This window comes from Clinocottus analis, unplaced genomic scaffold (genome assembly GCF_023055335.1).
Source record: "Clinocottus analis isolate CAN_PGR_092001 unplaced genomic scaffold, fCliAna1.0.p SCAF_2, whole genome shotgun sequence".
NCBI lineage: Eukaryota > Metazoa > Chordata > Actinopteri > Perciformes > Cottidae > Clinocottus > Clinocottus analis.
Window position 1 is genome coordinate 23,732,997 of NW_027175931.1, and position 21,005 is coordinate 23,754,001.

Here is a 21,005-nt window from a genome sequence, read left to right on the forward strand (position 1 = left end):
TAGTTATGACTTCTTCTTTTTTTTGTGGCACCAACGGGCTTCCATACTTTTGGTCTCAGTCCGCTCTCATCGATCAGACCGACGCTCGGTGCGCGTGCGTGCGGATCTCCAGTCCATGGATTTCATACTTTGACCAACCGGATCTGTGGCGACTCTTCACTGACCGTGAATGTGAATATAACCGGATACGACGTGGGATCAAAGATTTAAAAAAAAAAGATTAAAATTCAAAAACAAGATGAGAGTTTTGGCGAAAAGTGTAACCCCGCGCTGATCCCGGACTTCATCTTGGCAGAAAGAAACAAAACAATCCTTTTTCATCTGTTGACGATGGGAAGAGATATGCGCTCTGCGTTTCAAACAATTAAGGAATAATTCAGTCATTACACACCGAGCGACCCGGAGTCATCAAGCAGCTGCTTGAGGAGTCCACCTGAGTCCACCTGAGTCCACCTGAGTCCACCTGGGTCTGACCTGGATGCTGCTGCCTCCATCGAGCATTGGATTGACCACCTGCAGACTGTGAACACTCTGAGGTAAGTTGTGGGGATGAGACAACACCTTCACTGATGGATCATTATCACAGCTGTTGATGGTGTTTTGTGTTGTACGTCCACATTTAGACAGACAAATCAATACATTACTAACATGTTGTTGACCGCTGACCTGCGCGAGACCATCCGTCTCGAGGTCTAGCCCCGCCCCTCCAACACGACGTGCTTTGCACACCTTTAAGCGTGCGTGTTTTCACTAAAAACTAAAAGCACTCGCTCCAAAAACAACATGAGATCGCAGCAGAACGACTTTTAATGACGCCCGCTGGCTGTTGCGCGTGACGAGCTGCTCGCGTGAAGCGTGCCTGTGCGTGTGCACGCGCATTGGTGGTCGAAGTGTAACATCGGAGCTGTGAAGGGGTTCAGCCAAGCTCTCACTGCGGACCCCCCGGCGCGCTGCCGGCCGCCCCCGCACCAGCAACACCATCTTCATCTCCATCCTCTCTTTGCGCACTTTTCTCACGGCGCGCGCTCTCCCGCGGACTTGTCGCTTGTCCGTTTGACGTGCCGCGACTGTCTCCCCGTGTTGACCCACGGAGCGCTGTGCGCGCGCGCGCGATCCACTGGTGCGTGAAGGTTGCGTCACCAGCAGCCTCTCCTGTTCACTTCACCTCTGCGTGTGTCATTCCTGTCTTCATACTTTCTCCCTGTCTTCTTCTCTCCTGCGAGCTCCCTGCCGTTCCTTATTTGTCTGCTCTCTCTCTCTCTCTCTCTCTCTCTCTCTCTCTCTCTCTCTCTCTCTCTCTCTCTCTCTCTCTCTCTCTCTCTCTCTCTCTCTCTCTCTCTCTCTCTCTCTCTCTCTCTCTCTCTCTGTGTTTTTTGAGAGCACAGCTGCAGGCGGCTGAGTCTGTCATTGGGACTTGCTAATGAGCCCTCCACTCTGTCTCCCCATGTGGAGGAATGATTGCACTGGAGAGTGAGTGAGCGAGCAAAGGGGGAGAGAGAGAGCAAGAGAGAGAGAGAGATAGCGAGGGAGGGTGGGAGTGAGGAGCCAAGGAGTGGAGCATGAGAGGAGCTGTTGTACCTGCTGCTCTCGGTGCTCAAATACTAACGGGTTTTCTGGGAACTGATGCCGCTGCACTGGGACAAGCCCAAACTGTGGAGGCAGCCGGGCTCAGTGGTTTGTGGACAGACGGGCTGCCGCCGCTGCCGGAGGCGCCGCTGCATCTGAGGGTCTGATGGAGGAGGAGGTCACGGAGCCCGATCCTCGGGCGGCGGATCCCACTGGCGGGCCGTCGCCGCCGCCGCCGCCGCCGTCGCCTGGGACGCACTCTGAAGTGAACGGAGACCTGCCGGGCAACCCGTACCTGAGGGACGGGACGGAAGACGTGGTGGAGAGTCCAGTGAGGGAGCCTGTTGTGCTGCAGGATCCTGCTGGGTACAGCCTCCAGTGTGGGTAAGAATCAGCATTGGGAAGGAGAACGGAGAGAAAGAGTCTGTTGCTGCAGGCGGCAGCTGGTAATGTGTGCAGAGAGGTGGCACTTCTGCGGGACGCCCCCGTCTCCTTTTTCTTCTTCCTTTTTTCTTCTCAGTGTTTGGAGAGCGTGTGACGATGGGTTGATGAAATGCCATGGCATTCACTTGGCTGTGTTGTCAAGCCCCCTGTGTGCCTCTGCTGCACAGTCCGCAGCGCTGGGAAGTAATTAGACCATAAATTGCTCTCGCGGAAGGTTCAGGCACAACTTAATGATGCATGCTAATATTGTTCATCGTACTACCATCGCAGGGACAGATTTTGGAGCCTATTTGTTTTGTTTCATAGGTGCAGACACAGTTGGGTGGTCGATAGGAGTTGGTAATGATCTCCTTTTGATGTTTTTGCTGTAGCAGCGTTCAGCTCACTGTGTTTACACACACCTGTGCAGGTGGACGGAGCACCAGCCGTGTTACAACTCTCACGTCACCAAATGTGACCAGAATACCTCAATTCTGATTTGAGCTCAAGTCACAGGATGATCCAGAACTTGGCTTGTATTATTATAAGACCAGCTGGTTGGTTCTGTGGCACATTTGGGGAAAACCACAGTGAGGAATTTGCTCCTGCGTTTCTCTCTTTTTGGGTGGAAACTTTTTCCTGCGTTCCGCTAATCTGCCAATCTGTGATGTCACAGCAAGAATTTGTAAAAACAAGGTGTCCTATGGATAGAAGTCTCGCGATACGTGAAGTGGCTGGAGAATCGCGGGATTAGAGATCACAGGAGAATCTATCAGGCCTCAAGTGATGCGTTGTTGTCGGTGTTCTCTGAGGATCTACCACCAACGTTACTGTAGAAGTATGCCAGGCGACGCATTGAGGCCGCTGCGATGGCATCAGGGAACATCAGAACTTGAGTGTTTCTTAATTTTGGAGAAACACTCCAGCTTACTTTTCTCAATTGGGGAAAATTGATTTTTTCCTTCTCCTGATTGGATGACCATCTGTCAATCAAACTCCTGCAGAAGCCAATAACCTCCATCTGTGCTTTTTTGTATTTTTTTTTTCCTAGTGTCCAATGCAACGTCTGGTTCTTTCTGACAAACCATCAGGTGTACCTTTGACAGGTTGCACTGCATCCTGCTGATAACACGGTGTATTCAAACCTTTTCTCAACATGTGTTTGAAGACTTACCCGTTGTAGACCTGAGCCCTGGTCCTCTTCACGATGTTGATTCTGTGGTCAGAGAGCGCTTGCTGCCGGTGCACAGCGTGCTGCTCCCCTCAGTATTGGCCCATTGCTCACTGGCCGTTGTGCTGTTGGTCTGTTGTGATGAATTGCCATCTGGCTTCTTTGTCATGCAGAGGGCTTTGAATAAAGCTCTACTCTTCAATGGCCAAGACTCGAAACTGGTGGTGTGGTCGTGGACTGATTAGTCATTTCATATATATATATATATATATATATATATATATATATATATGATTACTGCTCCTTTTCATCCTAAAGGTTTGCGCTTGATACACTAAATATAGACATTTCTGAACCAAGAACACTCTCACATCACCTCCAATCACACTTGCACAAACGCACAATGCCATGTGGTTAATGTTGTGAAATGATTGGTTCCGTTTATGCCCCCAAAAACTACTTAGTTCAGACAAGAAAAAAAAAGATCACAGGATTCCTACTCTGTGCTGGTTCAGGTTGATCATTTTTTGCCTCTTCTGCACTTCAATTAGTTGGAGCTCTTCATCTGTATTCTGTGGTGAAAGCAAATACCGGCGGCCATCGAATTCAAAGAAAATACTCTGCGGTGACATCGGAAATCTTTTAGATAACGTTACGCTGTCTGTACCCCAACATGCCAACCCGACAACTCGGCCGGCCGCGACACGTTTCCGCTGTTGTCTTCCGGCAACGAATGAACGAGCCTCTTGTGCCGGCAGATGCTTATGAAAACACTCGGAGCCGGTCAGTGGGAAAAAAGCAGCTTTTTAATTGCAACAGCGCAGTTGCAGCTTCCCGCCTTCTTCCTTCCAAGGTCGAAGTGTTTCGATTAGTCGTGTCGTCTTTGACTTATTATTGAGCTGCCCGTACACGCAGGGCTCTCCCTGTAAGTGCATGCATGCACTGAAGAGCTGTTTTTTATTTATGTGCCGGCTGTAATTGGGTTCAGTTCTGCTGTGACCCAGCCTCAACAGCCCTGGAAAGACTTAAAAGGACTATAATGATGCAGTAATAGTTTAGTCTATAGACAATAGTTGTATTGCATGTGACTGGAAATGCACTTTTAAAAAGAAAGCAAGAATATGCTGTCAATGTTTTAATTAAATGTACCATTTTCGAACAGAAGGTGTCTTTTTAAACACGCTTGAGAGCTTGAAAATCAGAATCACAATTATTGGACAACCATGCATCCACATAGAAGGGATCATCTTTTTAAAAATCTGAATTTACGCAGAAATATAAATGACATCTCCAGAAAAGGACAACAAATGAGAGTAAAGAACAGACGGGACTGTTGTGTTCACTGCTAACGGAGAAAATAGCCACTCGGCTGGATCTTTGAACAATGTTTGATTCCTAGAGGTTTCTTTCATGATTGTGTGTGTGTGAAATACAATGTGCATGTACCTTTTCCTTTGTTGGTCTTTGACCGGTCAACCCCTAACGCACCTTTCATGTTAACTCAGGGGAAGCTTGTAAAATAATGCTGGAAAACTGAGATTTAAAAGTCGGCAATCACCTGTTTGCTAGATGCTCAGGAAGTATTTGCAGAGCAATATAATCACAGAATTCTACCTTCATCAGCAACCTTTGTCTCAGCTGTCGAACTGAACCGTCTCTTTTAGTCACTCTGCTCTGAGAAATGAATAGATTTCCTCATCTAATTTTTTATTTATTACATTTTCCCACCAATCACACTGAATTTAAACAATTATATATCATGACAGTACTATACTTTTACATTTGTACTGACGAGAGCTCGGATGCATTATGATGTAACTCAAAGCAACCTGCAACATTAGCCGTTAGCTTCATTATTTAGCCACTGGAAGCTAGCAGCTAGCATTAACCAGGTCGCTACCATTTCAACACATATTTGTTGTAGTTTGCACATGTGCAGTGCCGATCGGGGCAGGATGTACACAACCTGTAGGGTGGCACGAGTCTGTCAAGTTGTTAAGTACGGGTCCGTCTGGGAAAATGAGTTTTTTCAATGATATTTTACAGAGTAAAGTAGAGAAATAAATAACTGTTTCTTGCATAGTAAAACACGGAGGTGCCAAATAGTGATTTTTATATTTTTTTAAATCTCAAAGTCATTTCTATGGCTCATTTTTATTAGCCAGTCAATCTTAGCATCAAACCCCACAATCCTTGGCTCTGCCTCTATTGAACTGTATCGCAGTGTGCAGGGAATAGCAATTTGATGAGGGGAAAAATAGATGTGGTCTCGGCTGAGGCTGCGGTGATTGCTTCCTAATTGAAGTGGTTGCTCTATTGTGTCGCTGAGGCCTTGATCAATATCGTCTATGTTTGTTTCTTCCAGTGGCGTCTGGTTTCCCACTGCGCTCTGCACTCGCTATTTCAGAGTTATTTGAGAAGAACTATGTCAATGAATTGGTGTTGTAGTGACAAGTGATTCACAAGGTGTTTCTGTATCACAGACACAGAAGAAAAGGCAGAAAAGACTCTCACCGAGTCCACTCGGAGAACTTATCCCACTAAATAAACGTACATGAACATTAAATCACAGTTAAGAAAACATTTACCACCTTTTAACAATTTCTAGTCAATTTGAAGCAATGCATTTCTCAGTCCATGCTATATTGATCAAGAAAGTGGAGTTCCTGCCCGAGGCGCCAGCTGCGCCTACATGTACCAGCATGCATTGCATGGCCCATCCAAAACAGTGTAGCCGAGTTCAGAGGCTCTGTAGTCCAAACTATCGTGAACCAAGACAGCAACACGTCTTCTATTGTTTTCCACTTTGTCAAAGGCAGCTCAATAAACAATTATCTAACCTTTCACAATAAAAGCCTGACTTAAATTGAATTTACATTTTTGCCAACGGAGCGTTTTGCAACTCCACAAATTAGCTTCCAATAGCACGAGGTGACAAACACACTCCATGGCCGTGCGCCCTGTTGGTCTTGGTTTATCTTCGACATACTGAAGAAGGTTTTCAGCACACCTCTGTCCAAGTGAGGAGTAACACTTTCATGCACTTTCAACGCACCCACACACACGGGCTCTCTGGTGGTTAATTGGCGTCAGCAGCAACAAAAACTGCCCACGCTGACGTCCGTTGCAGCAGTTTTCCGTTGGCATCAGAGGGCAATTCGAGCAAAGGCACCACCAGTCAGTGTTTGCTCGCTGCAGCTCAGGTTGTGGACGTCCTCGCTTTCCTCCCTTACTGCATCCATATCAGCCCTCCGCTGCATTTCTTCAGCCGTATACTCTGGCTCGAATAAACAAGGCTGAACATCCAAGTTTGTGTTGCCAGCAAGGAGAACATGGACTTTGTTTTTGAGGTGCATCGAGAGCACACTCGCCACTGGCTACCCAGAACATTCCCGACTGAAATAGCAGCCTGTAGTTCTTCCTTATCCAACTACAACACTGTCACACCAAATGTCGGCGCTGGATGCAGCTCAGCTTCGAGGAGCACAAAGGACATCTGCAACAACTACAGGTGTTTTTCTCACTATATCCCAAACTTAGCTGGGTAGAAGTAAGGATATAAACCGGCCCGGTCCCCCGTTTTCTTAATGGATGGTTCGTCTTGACCTTGGAAACAACAGGTGAGGAAACGATGTCACGACAAGGTTGTTACTGAATGGATTGATTTCTCATCAAATGATTGGTTGACAAAAACGTCGATTGATTCATTTAATTCTTTCACGTGTGACTGAAGAACTGAAAACACTTTTGCACTTCAAAGCCTCCAAACTTCCTACGACACATCTCTGACCCGAGTCTTTGTCATTGAATATTTTTTCCGGTCCTTGTTGCGAAACACATGTCTGTCCTCTGCTCGGAGCTGGTTAGTGCAGGCTTTTAGCCAGATAAGCAGATTACTTAAGAATGCACCGCCAAAGTGTCGGAAACGTGAGAAAACTGAGGATGGAAGCCTCAGTTGCCTTTCATCTTCATGGAGCAGACGTATAGGACAAAGCACACAAAGCACGCAGCCGATTTTTGCCATCGTTAAGCCAAAGAGTAAAAGGTTAGAGGCGCATGACATTACGGCCTCTAATTTAGCCCCCTGAGGTTTTTTATCTCTAGCTTAAGTTATTCAACGCCGTCTGCTCCTGAAGAATGAATTGCAAAGAAATGTTAGTACATTCTGTCCCCTGAATGGTAAATTGCTCCAATCGATAATTCCTTATGTTGGCAGCGGCAATGTAAAAGTGCCGATGGTATACACACCTGCGTCAAACAGCTGATGGCTTACGGGTCGGCTGGAAGCGATGATATGGAAAGAACGGACAAGAGCGATGATTGTAATATTCATAATGACAGCTGAGCGATTGACTGAATAATTGATGAATTAGGAAATAAAAAATCCTGAGAATAGTAGTGGGGAAAGCTGGCTGTGAGAGAAAGCTTAAGGCGTCTTGATATGCATGCTTATTAAACTGACAAACAAGAAATATGCAGGTGCCAGTTTGCAATTTGTGAGGAAACTGATGGCTGGCGGCTCCAGAAAGGGAAACATCAGCGGTTTATATGTCCTGCTAAAAAGGAGCTAACGGGTTCAAAAACAAAAAATCGAGAATATAAACATTATTGAACAAAACATTGTTTTTCACAGGCATAAAAAAGAAACCGACCTGACGTTTGATTTGCTCCTGGTTGGCTCAGATTAACCATGAAATCCTTTATTAAACATTGTGAGCACGAGTTTGGATCTCAATCTGTAGTTTCAAGTCTTCTTTACGACGGCATGATGTTCATTTAGTAAATGATGGACCATTTAGAGTCAAATAACCTCAAAGCAGGGGGCGCTTTTGGGCGTGACTCCCATGTGATTGACAGGTCTCTACAGAGCCGCGTACGGCTTCACGACCGCGACACGCCACCCTCCAGCAGGTCTTGTTAATCATTCAACGTCCAAAAACATCAAACTTGAGGATTCAAAACCTCAGTCCTCAAAATGACGGGTGACGACGCGGCGACTGCGTCCACATCCGCTTGTTATCGGCAGCATGTGTGTGTGAGCAGCACTCGCTCCAAAAGTCACAAAATCTGAATTGCAAAACAAATGCGACACTGACAGCCCGTCCCTGCCGGCCTTCCTCTGTGACCACACCGGCAGAATGAATTGAATGGATCTGTCGAGCTAGCCGCTTGTGTGACTCGTGATGAAAGCCTGGATAGAGTGTGTGCGTGCAGGTAGACCGACAGTTAGCGCGTCACTTCATTGACGTCCTTATTGCAGACCTGCGACAGCCACAGACGCCGGATTTTCTTCTCTATAGAGAATTTCCTCCAATCAAACCAAAAGGTTTCTAAAATACATGACCTCCCGTAGCTTAAAAGGAATGGAACAAATGTGCAACGGGCTAAACCTTCAATCTCCTTTCATAAAACATTGGTTCGGACTTTGTTACCTCGCGTACGCCTGATTATAGTTCAGCAGTGGTGAGCCGTCAGGTCCAGCTCGGCCTGCTGGCCTGACCATAATCAAAATGTTATAGCTATTTTATAATTTATTTGTTTTCACAAATACTATAATGCAATCATTTTTCCCTGTTAGCTTATTTGTTTTCATTGCACAGCTCCTGTCTTCCTCTGTTGCTCTGCAGCTTTTTCTAAGGAGAGCTTTTATCCAATCAGATTTCTATGTTTCTATAGAAGAAGAGCGGCCCGAGACCTTCGAGGTTAAAGCACATGAGGACGTTGTCGTGATTGTCGTAGTCTTCAACCAGCCAAGTTGATGCTTTGACGAGCCAGAGCCAGCGAGGTGGCCTGCAAGTACGTCAGCTCTAACATGCGCTGTGATTGGTCAGTGGGGCCCCTTGACATTAGTCAATAAAAAGCTAGCTAGCTGCTAGCATAACACAGTAGTAGTATGACGCGATAAGGCTGAAACATAAGAGAAGTTATGGCATTTTTAGTGTTTTGCTTGGTGTAGTTTTGACTGAAGGAGGAGGAGAAACGGACTTTGTGGCGGATTTACTGACGACGCCTTTCTCACGGAGGGTTATGGACCTGCTACTGGGACTGAAGCACGTCATTGAACTGTTTAAGAACATAAAGAGGAGGCTGGACTTCGTTTTTTATATATAGTTAATATTGTACCTTCTTATCGTGGCTCGTTCTCTTGAGTGTGCAGTGTTTTAGTGACGCAGTTTTGTTGGATTGTTTTGTTATATACAGCAACACTCCTAAAACCTGAGTTTAGGACTGCAGATGCTGCTGAAACGCCCAAAAATTAAAAGCGTGTGACTCACTTTCAGATGCTTGCATTATGATGGTGAGGCTGAGTTGACGCTGCAGCTGTAGGACGGTGAGATGGGCAACGAAAGAGTCAAACGCACCAAGAAGCTTGAGAAGCAGTTCAGTGTTCTGAGCGGCTTCGATGGCGTAATGTCTCGGCTCGTTTCTGAACCCCTCGTTCTGCCTCAGACGGGCATCTTCTCGGAGTGCTCATCGAGGCCAAATCCAATTAGGGAGAAGGAAGCAGTCGCCCGAATCTCTGCGCGATGTGCTCTTATTCCATCCACCTCCCTCCTCCTCCGTGCCCTTGGGCTTCAATTTATTGAATAATTAATTGCCTCTGTCACATTTACACATACAGTGCACACACACACACACACACACACACACGCTCGCCACGTTTACCCCTCGTTAGACAAGTTTCCCTCTCGGTGAGACTTCCCATTTCGCGAATGAGTTCTGACTCATTTATGGATCTCGTTTATGCTGAGCCCCTCGGACGTTCACTTGTTGTTGTTTTTTGCTTCGGCAACATCACAAATGGACAAACCAGCTCCCTGTTGCTGACTACGGGCTCACATTTGTATGTCAGCCTGGTTTCCGGAAAGAAATTACATTCCCACACAGCGGAGCTGCACTGTCAATTGTGGCTCGAGGGAAATTTAATATCTTCACCCGGGTTCGGTTTGTTTCTGACGTGTCGCCAATACGTTTCTAATCAAAGTCGACGTTAGCGGGAGGTTCGAGGTGGACGGGCGAGTCAAACAAATAAACATGCGACGTCCAATCAGGAGACCGCTGTTCATGTCTCAAGTGACACCAAAAGTCAGTGCTGTGACTTTGATTACGTGCAAAACGTCTTAAAATCTTTCAATCGTTCAATCTTGAACATAATTAAGCCAAATTGGTTCAAAAGAGGATTTATGCACCTTGTAGGTCACTTCTCATCTTTGTGTTCTCGGCTAATTTAAATGCCCCATAACAGGATGTCATTCTGCGGTCACATGGGAGTTTCACCTCGCCGATAACCTGTGTAAAATGTGGAGCTTCTAATCGTTGCTTTGTGTTCAGAATAATCCTATTAAATACCCAAGAGAGACATCTCTTCTGCGCTTCCTTTTGTTTCACTCAACGTTTCCTTCTGTTGCCTCTCAGGGAGAAGATGCCGTTCCACCACGTGACGGCTGGCCTGCTCTACAAGGGGAACTACCTGAGCCGCTCGCTGTCGGACAGCGACAGCGACGTGCTGGCCGGCATCACCGTGGAGGAGCTGGGCGGTAAGGCGTCTCAATAAACTGTCTGGCTGCCGTCCTGCCGCGTGCTTAATGTCCATTTAAAGAGGGTTGGCTGCGGCCTCCTGCCTCTCAACAAACCCCCATTGGCAAATAAGAGATGACATTTTAACATCGACTGTAATAAAACATGAAAGACAGACCTCATGGATTTCAAGATGACGAGAAGCGATTCAGTTAAAATAATCGGCTGTCAAAATATCAGATTGTCACTTCTACTACTACTACTTCCTGAACGTAAGCGAAATCTTCAAGCTTAGTGTATTGTGCCTTTTTCTTTTTTTGTCAATGAATTAAACTTAAAATAGAGAGAGGGAGAGGGAGAGAGAGAGAGAGAGAGAGAGAGAGAGAGAGAGAGAGAGAGAGAGAGAGAGAGACTGTATTATATATAACATGATTTAACATGCACTAGATTATTTACACATTCTGGATTATTTAACATCATTATTTCATTTTTTACTGCTGGTGTATCACAGCACCTCTAAAGCAAACACAGCATCTCCTCGGGGGTAAGAGAATACGTGTGTGTTTGTCTGACTTCATTTTGAAGGTCAAACAAAGGTCAGCTCTACAGCGCAAGAAAGAAAACACACTTAGACTAAAAGACTTGCACTATAGTGCTGCATATAAATGATTTTAAACCCACTGCAGCTTCGTGTTTAGTTCCTCTTGGTGGCGACTTGAGGCGGCTGCAGAGCCACGACCGAGGGGAGCCGAGACCAAAAGTTAAACATCTGCTGCAAGAGAACAGCAACAAACAGGGTTTAGCTATTCAACGACCGCTAAAGTGTGAATAAAGGTGAGGAACCAGGGAGGGGGAGGCGAGGCTCAGCCCGTCATGCTTTTGGAGCAGATCAGTGGGAGCCATGCGTGGACTATTTTGGGACGCAGGCCCTGTCCACGCTGCAGAATCCCAAACTCACGCGGAGCTTTGTTTCCAGTTTCTAAACCGATCCACAAAGGATGCGTCGCACCCTTCGTCTTAAGGGGACAGGTGCTGCTCCGAGTCGCCCCGGTGGGTTTATTCCAGGCGATAACTCTTTAAGAGACAACACGGTGCGACCGAACCAGCAGCGGCACCCTTATCTGAGCCAACCAAGCGGCGTAATGAATTATTTTTCAGGTAGTTTATCTCACCGGGAGCGTTCGCGGTCCGCTGGCTTCAGTCTCTCGACTTGACACCGTGTGCCGCCGCTGAGGCCGTGTTTTACGAACCCTTTGTTTTGGGGTCCGTCTCGGAGTAATCACCTGGGCCTGTAGAACACAAAAACCGATCAATTACACTCTGCAGCCGTGGCAGCCTCATCGGCGGGAAGCAAGCAAACAAACTCGACGCCCCCAGACCTCTGAAATACTTATCCATTGATGCGACATTAAGCTGCCATCTGAGAAATTGGCTGCACGGCGCACGGTAATAGCCTGATATTCTGTCAGGGTGGAGTTTTAATATGCATGGAGATATTCGCAGCGTGTGAATTTCTCATTCGCCGTTCCAGCGGCTTTAATGTTTGGGGAGAAAAGACCGGCTCGTGGTTCAAGGGCCCTCGTGAGGTCAGCTAAAGCGCGACGAAGCTGACGAACACTAATTACTGCATCAGTATTCGCTGTACTCTCGATGTGCGTCGGTGGTGTCGCGGTGGGCTCGCGGCGAGAAGGTCAACAGCCTCTGACGGCTGTTGAAGCGCTTGTCGCCGCAGCACCTGGGAAACATCGCAACCCTTTATCTCAGTGCAAGAAGTGTCGCACACCCATTTCTGATGGCATCACAGTGATAAATGTTCATGAATTGACTTTAAAATTCACAAAATAACAACAGATCTTTCGCTAGTGACTAATACAAAGTGTACTGTATCTGTGCCGCGAGTTTGAGTCGCACAAAGTATGGCAAGTTGTAGCACACAAACTTAAAACTTAATCATATTTATGAAATATGTAATCATTTCTAAGGCCCACATTGTCCTTTCACCGAGGTATTTATACACCTGGTGCACGGACATCCCCACGTATCCCATCATACGCAGACATCTGCACCAGTTTTGAAAACCTGTGGGCAAAGAAGAATAAAGAAGAAAAAGAAAAGCGATTTCTAGTTTTTCTTTGAACTCAAAAGAGTCAAAGAGGCAAACTCTCATTCTTCATCAGACGCCATTACTCCTGCGAGAGTCGTTAGAGTCTCCTGTCCTGCGCTCGTCTCCCACCGCCTCCGCATTCTGCACATTCAACACTCCAGCCGCGCAATATTTAAAGAGGCAATTTACCGTATTTGTCCAGGGCCATTTAAAAACTCTCAGCAGCAGCAGCAGCTGTCACACGGCCCAGGGTGTGGAATCAGTCAGCTGGAATGTTTTTTTTGTAAATGTCTGTACAGAGAAGCTGCTGTTGCCTTTTAGGGGTTTCTAAAGATAACTGGCCCTAGAGTCATTTTTTTTTTATGACTGTATGGACAATGTCTTGAGGTTCATTCAGACACATTCAGAGGGGCCACTTCTGTAATTTGATCTTTGTCACCCATACAGTTGACGATGTCATTGCAGCAGGAAGGCGGGTCACATGGGCTTTATACCATCTTTAAACCCATATTTAAGGTTTAGTGATTAGCTCTTTGTAACTTTCAGTCATTATTTGTCAACACACACACACACACACTTGGCTGCAGACGAGCCTCTGACATGTGATCCAGTCGAAAGCCCAAAGCAGATTTAGTTTGAGCACTTGCACCCAAAAGCCGGTTAGTTAATCAAGTGTTTCTTCATTAGCTCTAAACGCAGTGAACCAACATTTCTAATTTGTATCTTTACCCCAGCTGCCGTTTCTTCTTCATCGCAGTGTCGAGGTCGATGCCACACTGTTGCAGAGACGCGCTGCCCTCGCTTCATGCCACGAGTGCATCCTCCGTGCCGTCTGAGAGCAATGTGTACATCATTTATTGCAGCTTAATTGTTCATGTAAAAGGAGACGGAGGACAATCGTCCTCCGCTGATGGAACGCAGTCTTCTCTCCACTGCGTGTGCGCTCGGTCTGTTCTTAGATTCCTGCAGGAGAAAACTCTCCATCACATGCCAGACCTTTGTCCTCAAAGAACAAACTGAGCTGTGCAAACACTTACAATAAAGTCAAGGTTTTAGAATTCAGGGAATGTGGAGTTTTACAAAAGTGAAACTCGAAATCCTCGTCTGTGAATAACTTTTGATAAGGATATTAAAAAGTTCCCTTTTTATATAATGTGCAAGACAGTAAGAGGCTGGTGAATAACCTCTCACTTGTTCAGTTGTATGATGTGCTGCAGCGAGTTGGGCTTTTCTGCGTCGCATTGATGTGTCTACTTTACAGGCCAGAGGCTGCACGAGGCCGCTGACCCTCGTTTACATGAACGCGTTCAGGGAAACTTCATTCTGTCTGGTTTCCTTCTGCAAATCAAAAGTTAACCCTCACACCAGCAGAGGTAGAGCACACATTAGCCAGAATGTCTATTCAGTGGGCAACGGGAACAGCGGGACAGGAATGCATTATCAGGGAGCTTCATGACTTCAAATAAATGTGCACAAAATTACAGCTGTTCCATTATTTCCCTCCCGAAAGCTGAACTTGCGGACTGGCCGACGCAGATTTCCGATTCGATGCCAGTGTATTAAAAAACAAACAACAAATACATCTTTATCAGCCTATATATGTATATTTGTTTTTTAATTGGACAGATAAAGAGAATAAGAAAGTGAAACTGTGAAACTGTGGGCAGCATAAGATGGATGAACACGTGCAGTTCCAGCTTTTCTATTACGGGCCACACAGTCAATACAGTCTAATCTACTAATACTGTATCCTCCTATCACTTTATGGATGTGACATGATTGCTATCATTAGTGTACAGCCTTGCTGGAAATTGACAACTTGAGTGCCACTCTTCAGAACTAAGGGGTATCAGGTATCGCTGCACACGCTGGCATGCACGCCGATACCCGAGCCAACATTTTAGGCCGTATCAGAGGCATTTTACAATACTGGCACCTGAACTTTGTTGCACAGACTCCATACACAGCATACTGTGCAGACTCCATACACAGTACACTGTGCAGACTCCATACACAGTACACTGTGCAGACTCCATACACAGTACACTGTGCAGACTCCATACACAGCACACTGTGCAGACTCCATACACAGCATACTGTGCAGACTCCATGCACAGCATACTGTGTATGGAGTCTGCACAGTACACTGTGCAGACTCCATACACAGTATACTGTGCAGACTCCATACACAGTACACTGTGCAGACTCCATGCACAGCGTACTGTGCAGACTCCATACACAGCGTACTGTGTATGGAGTCTGCACAGTACACTGTGCAGACTCCATACACAGTACACTGTGCAGACTTCATACACAGTACACTGCGCAGACTCCATACACAGTACACTGTGCAGACTCCATACACAGCGTACTGTGCAGACTCCATACACAGCGTACTGTGCAGACTCCATACACAGCGTACTGTGCAGACTCCATACACAGCGCACTGTGCAGACTCCATACACAGCGTACTGTGTATGGAGTCTGCACAGCACTGTGCAGACTCCATACACAGTACACTGTGCAGACTCCATACACAGTACACTGTGCAGACTCCATACACAGTACACTGTGCAGACTCCATACACAGTACACTGTGCAGACTCCATACACAGTACACTGTGCAGACTCCATACACAGCATACTGTGCAGACTCCATACACAGTATACTGTGCAGACTCCATACACAGCATACTGTGCAGACTCCATACACAGCATACTGTGTATGGAGTCTGCACAGTACACTGTGCAGACTCCATACACAGCACACTGTGCAGACTCCATACACAGCGTACTGGGTACAGTGAGAGCTCCAGTCCGGGTCCAGCAGCAGACTGCAGGCGACACTGCACCACGGCTTGAGCTTTGTCTGTTTCCACAGAGCGAATTTCAGGCAGACTTCACATTTTAAGAAGTCCCGGAGACACAGAGGCTTAACAGCAAAAACTCAGATCTGTGTTTTTATTAAAGGTTTAGCGAAAGCGCAGAGGAAGAAATCCTTCCTTGCCGCCACTTAAGGGTCTTCTTTCACTCGGCGTGCTGATCCGGACCAGACAGCGGTAAGCCTGCGGGGAGCTGTCTGCTCGGCCCACCGCCGCTGAGCTTTCCCTGAGGGAGAGCGGGAGAGGCTGACCGGCACCGGCATTCGGCCGCTTGTTTCCAGCTCCATGGGCACATAAACAGCAGTTACCACTTTGCGGCTTTTGTGCCGTGGGCCACGCAGATTCATGCTCCCACTTAGCGGAGTGGCCGAGGGGCTCGGGCTCACCTCGCTGCATGCGGCGCACTGACGGGATCACACTGACCAGGCATCAGTTGGGGGAGCTGTCCAGGGCGCTGACCGCGTTTACCTAAAGTCACCGCTAATTATGGCAGCGAGGAGCCGAGTATGGATCTAACTTGTTTTCAGATTTGACACAGTATCAGATCAGTTATCATGATGTCACAATCATTCTGGGTGTACATGCGTCCCCAAAATTCCCAAACAAAAATGTTTACACATATAATGTGAATGTATTCAGCCATCATTTATAATTGAAATTAGTTTCTGGTTCTCCAGACCCGCTTTAGTCCATATGCAGTTCTTATTAATAGATGTACCTCAAGCTGATTGAGATGATTAGTTGATGAAATGACTAATTCATTATTTTTGACATTGATGGAGCGATTGAGAGAGAAATAATTACTCTTGTGATTCCACACGCAGAGAAAGTTTGATTTGGTACAATTAGGATCACCTCAGAGAGCTGAGCAGCTTTTCTTCTTGTGTTGACTCCACTGAAAGAGGCTTTTTTCTGTTGGGTTTTCAATTTTCCATGTTTATATAAATGAGTTTTTAATCAAACTGCTAATTATGTCATGAATACCTTTCTATAGACTGTAAATATTCGGCAAAGAAGAAAGAAAAATCTTTTGCATGATGAGGTTGATTTCTACTTTTATTTGCTCTGCAGTTGTGAAGGCCTTCACGTTTATTTCTTTGACTTTCAGCCACACAGCATCTCAAAGCATCAAACCACAAAGTGCAAAAAAACAACAACATTTGTGTAGTATAATTAAATTTAAAAAAAGTCATTTAAGAGAATATGAAATGTAAACGAGCTAAAGTGGAATAAGACTGGTAGGTAGTAGAATAAACACCGTGTTGTGTGAGGAACCAAGGCAGCGGTAAGTAGCAGTCATTCCAGCGTACACACACACACACACACACATCGAGCACACACACCCTCATGAACATTTTACTCAGCAAGACATGATTTGCATGCAAAATAAAAGAAACTCCACCACTCGAGGATTCTGGGCCATCGAAGCTCGAGTTGGCTTTGACGTCTTTTGTATCGTCTGTCCTCGCGGTGGGAACATTGCAGTCGGAAAGCAGCTCAATTTTCCCCCCGTGCGTCACAAGTCTTGATGGACGCTTGTGCATGAAAGGGACTGAGTCATTGGGACATATGAATCCTGTCTCCTTGTGGTTCCAACACTTTCCCGACACAGGAGAGTACACAACGAAGACCTGAGTCACAGATGCACGTGTCCTTTTTTAATCTAGATGCCTTTCCTGCATGTCCATTAGCCTTTCCGGTTGTTGCACCCTGTGTTTGCTCAGGACGAGCTGTTTCGGGGGAAGCAGCGACGCAGGTGAGCGACTGTGACCCCTTTTTATTGTCGACCGGCGGCGCTCGGCGCAGTGAAAGCGCCATTCTCCATTTTCACGAGATGAATCATAATTACTGCTCCAGTTATGTTTTGTTGTTCCAAATCATTTGCCAGCAGTCTGGTCCAGACTGGCAGCAGTGCAGCAGATAATAAGATGACTGATTGGGCTCATTTTCTTCAGTTTTTGTTTTTGGTTCGGTTTAACAATTTCTCGGTTCAAGGCATTCATAATTGTATGTTCTTGTCTGCATCGTTTTTGCGTGCTTCACCAGAATCTGAGCGGTTTTCAGAACATATTGCATTTTTAATCTTGGGTATGACATTTTATTTAAGTTGCTGTTGGGTCCAACACTTGCATGGAGACAGTGAACGTCCTCTGTGGCTCCCGGGCAGGATGGAGTTAAACCAGCCGCTCCAGTCTCAAATTATTCAGTGCTCAACAGTGTGCTCATGCATGTCATGCAGTCATAGTGTTCTTCAGAGAAGTGACATTCCACCTCTATGCAAGAAAAAAAATAGAAAATGTGTTTTCTCTCTCCCGTCTCCCTGCACGGCCTCAGCTGTGTGATGGCGCGCTTTATGAAATATGCATTTATTAAAGCGCGCTGGCGGAAGCTGCCGACTCATTTCGCTGACCACTTGAACGCACGTCGGGCTGCTGACTCAACTGTGTACGAGCGAGGCGTTTTTTTGCTTGATTTTCTAATTTTTTTCTCTGCTGTGAGAGTGAGTCAGTTGAGTAATATGCTGCCGCCGCAGCACAACATGTGTGCTCGTTGTTTGGAACAGCAAGACCGAGACGCCGGTAAGGCATTAGAAAATGGAGGCTGGCAGTGTAAAGGATGCACGGAGCAGGAATGGTCCTCCTACACAGCAGCATCGACATTTTACACAAAACCACTTGGAAGAAAATATCTTGAAGGTCACCTTGGTGCCCCACGCCCCTGAGCAAACCTTCTCGCTTGAAAAACTCTCTGAATGCCCCTCTGGGTGTTGCAGCACTTATGAGGGATACAACGTATACTGTAACTACAATCAAACACAGGCCGGCGTAATGAAGGAGCTCACTGAAGGGGCTGTGACCGCAGGTGGAGAAAATGAATCGATGGAGAGGACTTGATCTTGTTAACCTGAGGAAGTGGTGCGAGACCAATTGCATAATGTGCAGCCCGAAGCTGGGTCAGACAGCAAGAGGGGGAGAGAGAGAGAGAGAGAAAGGGAAGGGAGGTTAAGAGAGCTGTGCAAATGATGATGAGAAAGAGGGGGAGAAGGAGAAGGGGGGGACACCAACTCATTCATGCAAAGCGAGATGAAGTCCTGAGATGTGCATCGCTGCCAAAGAAAAGGACGGAGTCCCAAAAAGAATAAGTGTTTGTGTTCTTGCAACTAGGAAGCGGCAGCAGCATCGTTCATAGATGCTCAGTTGATTTCCTGCTTTATTTTGTTTGTCTTGGCAGAGATCCGCGAGGCGTTTAAGGTGCTGGATCGTGACGGAAACGGGTTCATTTCCAAACAGGAGCTGGGCATGGCCATGCGCTCGCTGGGCTACATGCCCAGCGAGGTGGAGCTGGCCATCATCATGCAGAGACTAGACATGGACGGTGAGTCGCACACACACACACACTCAAGATTTACAGTGGACAGTGTGTTTCTATGCAGTTTTGTACAGATAAAACAATTATTTAAGCACAAGTGTCTAAAGGACCCGAGCATCAAAGCACCGCAAAGACACACAATCATGACACAAATCCACGCGCTGTGTAAAGCTGGAAAGAACAAAACGTAGAATGACTCGTCTGCTCAGGATCATGTGGCGCTGACAGGATCGCTGGACGTTTGTGAGTCATGAGTTACCTGGTGAGCAGACGTCCTCTTTTTCCTGGACATGTCCTCTTTTTGAGACATAAAAATGCGTCTGGCAGGGATTCAACACGTCCAGGATTTTGCCTCGTGTGATATTTATGTTTCTCTGGGTCTTTCACTAACTAGTTATTACGCTCTTACAAGTTGTGAAACGGTATCTTACGTTCAGCTTCTCGCGTGAGCTCTGACTGTAGAGAGAGCTGTCATTGGTGGACTGATCTCTGGGTTGCCAGATGCAGGATAATTATCCTCCAAACACAACCATGTTGAGCCTTTGGTACGATACTTCATCACTAGTCTGCAACACTGAGCACCTCGTCACCTCCACTCACGACGAATATCCTGCTACGCTCTGAAGAAACTACTTCTGCATGAAACAACAAACTTTTTTTTGGTAGTTTAGCACGACTCTTTCATTTTTTATGAGCTAAAGATGGCGTTGATGCTAAATGACAATGTATATATCCGTCTTTTACCATAAATCTTTATGTTTTTACAAAAATATACCAAGAATATCGGTAATATGTGATTAATCATGATTAATCCACAGAAATCTGTGATTAATCTGATTAATTCATTAATCATTTCACAGCCCTAGTCTTTTTATTTCAATCTTAACACTCTGTTTCTGCTGGACACATGAAAGCTCACACCGCAGAGTGAGATTGATTAAAAGGAGCGCACACATGACAGAGGGTTGGTTATCACAGACCAAAGTGCGCCTTCATATTGGTTGTCCAGCTGGAACAAAACTAATCGCTGCACTTGAACAATACACCCAGAGAGAAACAGCGTTCCTGCTGTTTGCTCTGAACCAGCGGAGGTTTATTTCTGCAGCACCGTCCTCACTTCTACACCTTTTGCCCTCAATGAGAACACCGCGAGCAGCAAGAAGGTTTCAAGCAGAGCCGCCTGCATGGACCGTGATTGATATATTGCAAAAGGATAGACTCCTAAAATTGTATACGGCTGGGAGGGGAGAACGCAATATGCAAATCCCTGGGAAAATATTCAAATTCGTCACGCTGCTATCACAGCCTTTGATAAGTGCCTTTCATTTTCACTGTGGAGAGCGAAATAACTATAAAGGGTTCAAGGCTGAATATTCAAGTTTAAGACGGTAGACTGCAGCTGCTTTTAAGCCTCAGGCCGGGTTTTGTTGCATCGTCTGCTGAGGCAACTTGAGGAAGCAGCCGAGGAAAGTTTCCGACCTGAGGAAGGTCACTTTGTCGTCTTTTGTCTCAGGGAGTCTGTGACTTGTGATGCTGTTTTTCTATTTAAACACTCGGCTCTCATTGTTCGGTCTCAGTGCATCGAATATCAGTTTGTTTGGAGTTGCAGCCGGGGAAAACCTCGTTGGCTTGTTTGCATTGACGTCATTAGCGACATTCTGGGGTTTTCTTCGTTTAGGGATTATGGAATATCAGGATTGACCGGCTGCCTTGCAAGGGCTTTGTGTTTATTGATTCATCAATATTCCTGTTCGATGACGCCATCTCACTCAGATATGATCCGACTGGCTGAGACAAACAGATGAAGCGGGAACCCACGGACTGACTGCATGTCCAGAGAAGCATGCACAAAAAAGCTGACTGCTTCTGATTGCATCACAGTCTATGAGAACATGACTCTTCTTCTCTCTTGAGTTATGATGTTAACATTGTAAACATGAGTTTATGTCTCAATCTCTAGTTTCGAGGCTTC

At 46.2% G+C, this 21,005-nt stretch overlaps 1 protein-coding gene across 2 annotated transcripts in view; it reads left to right on the forward strand.

Annotated features, from left to right (window-relative positions):
* Positions 1-447: 447 nt before the first annotated feature.
* caln1 (calneuron 1) overlaps positions 448-21,005 on the forward strand; it is a 47,048-nt gene continuing 26,490 nt past the window's right edge. Inside the window, exons 1-3 of one of the 2 annotated variants that reach the window (XM_068585698.1) lie at positions 448-536; positions 10,577-10,698; positions 18,896-19,039. In XM_068585698.1, the coding sequence (XP_068441799.1) occupies positions 10,584-10,698; positions 18,896-19,039 (259 nt within the window). In that variant the 5' untranslated portion in view covers positions 448-536; positions 10,577-10,583. Of the gene's footprint in view, positions 537-1,427; positions 1,951-10,576; positions 10,699-18,895; positions 19,040-21,005 lie in introns of those variants that run through there. The other variant, XM_068585697.1, reaches the window with a different exon arrangement.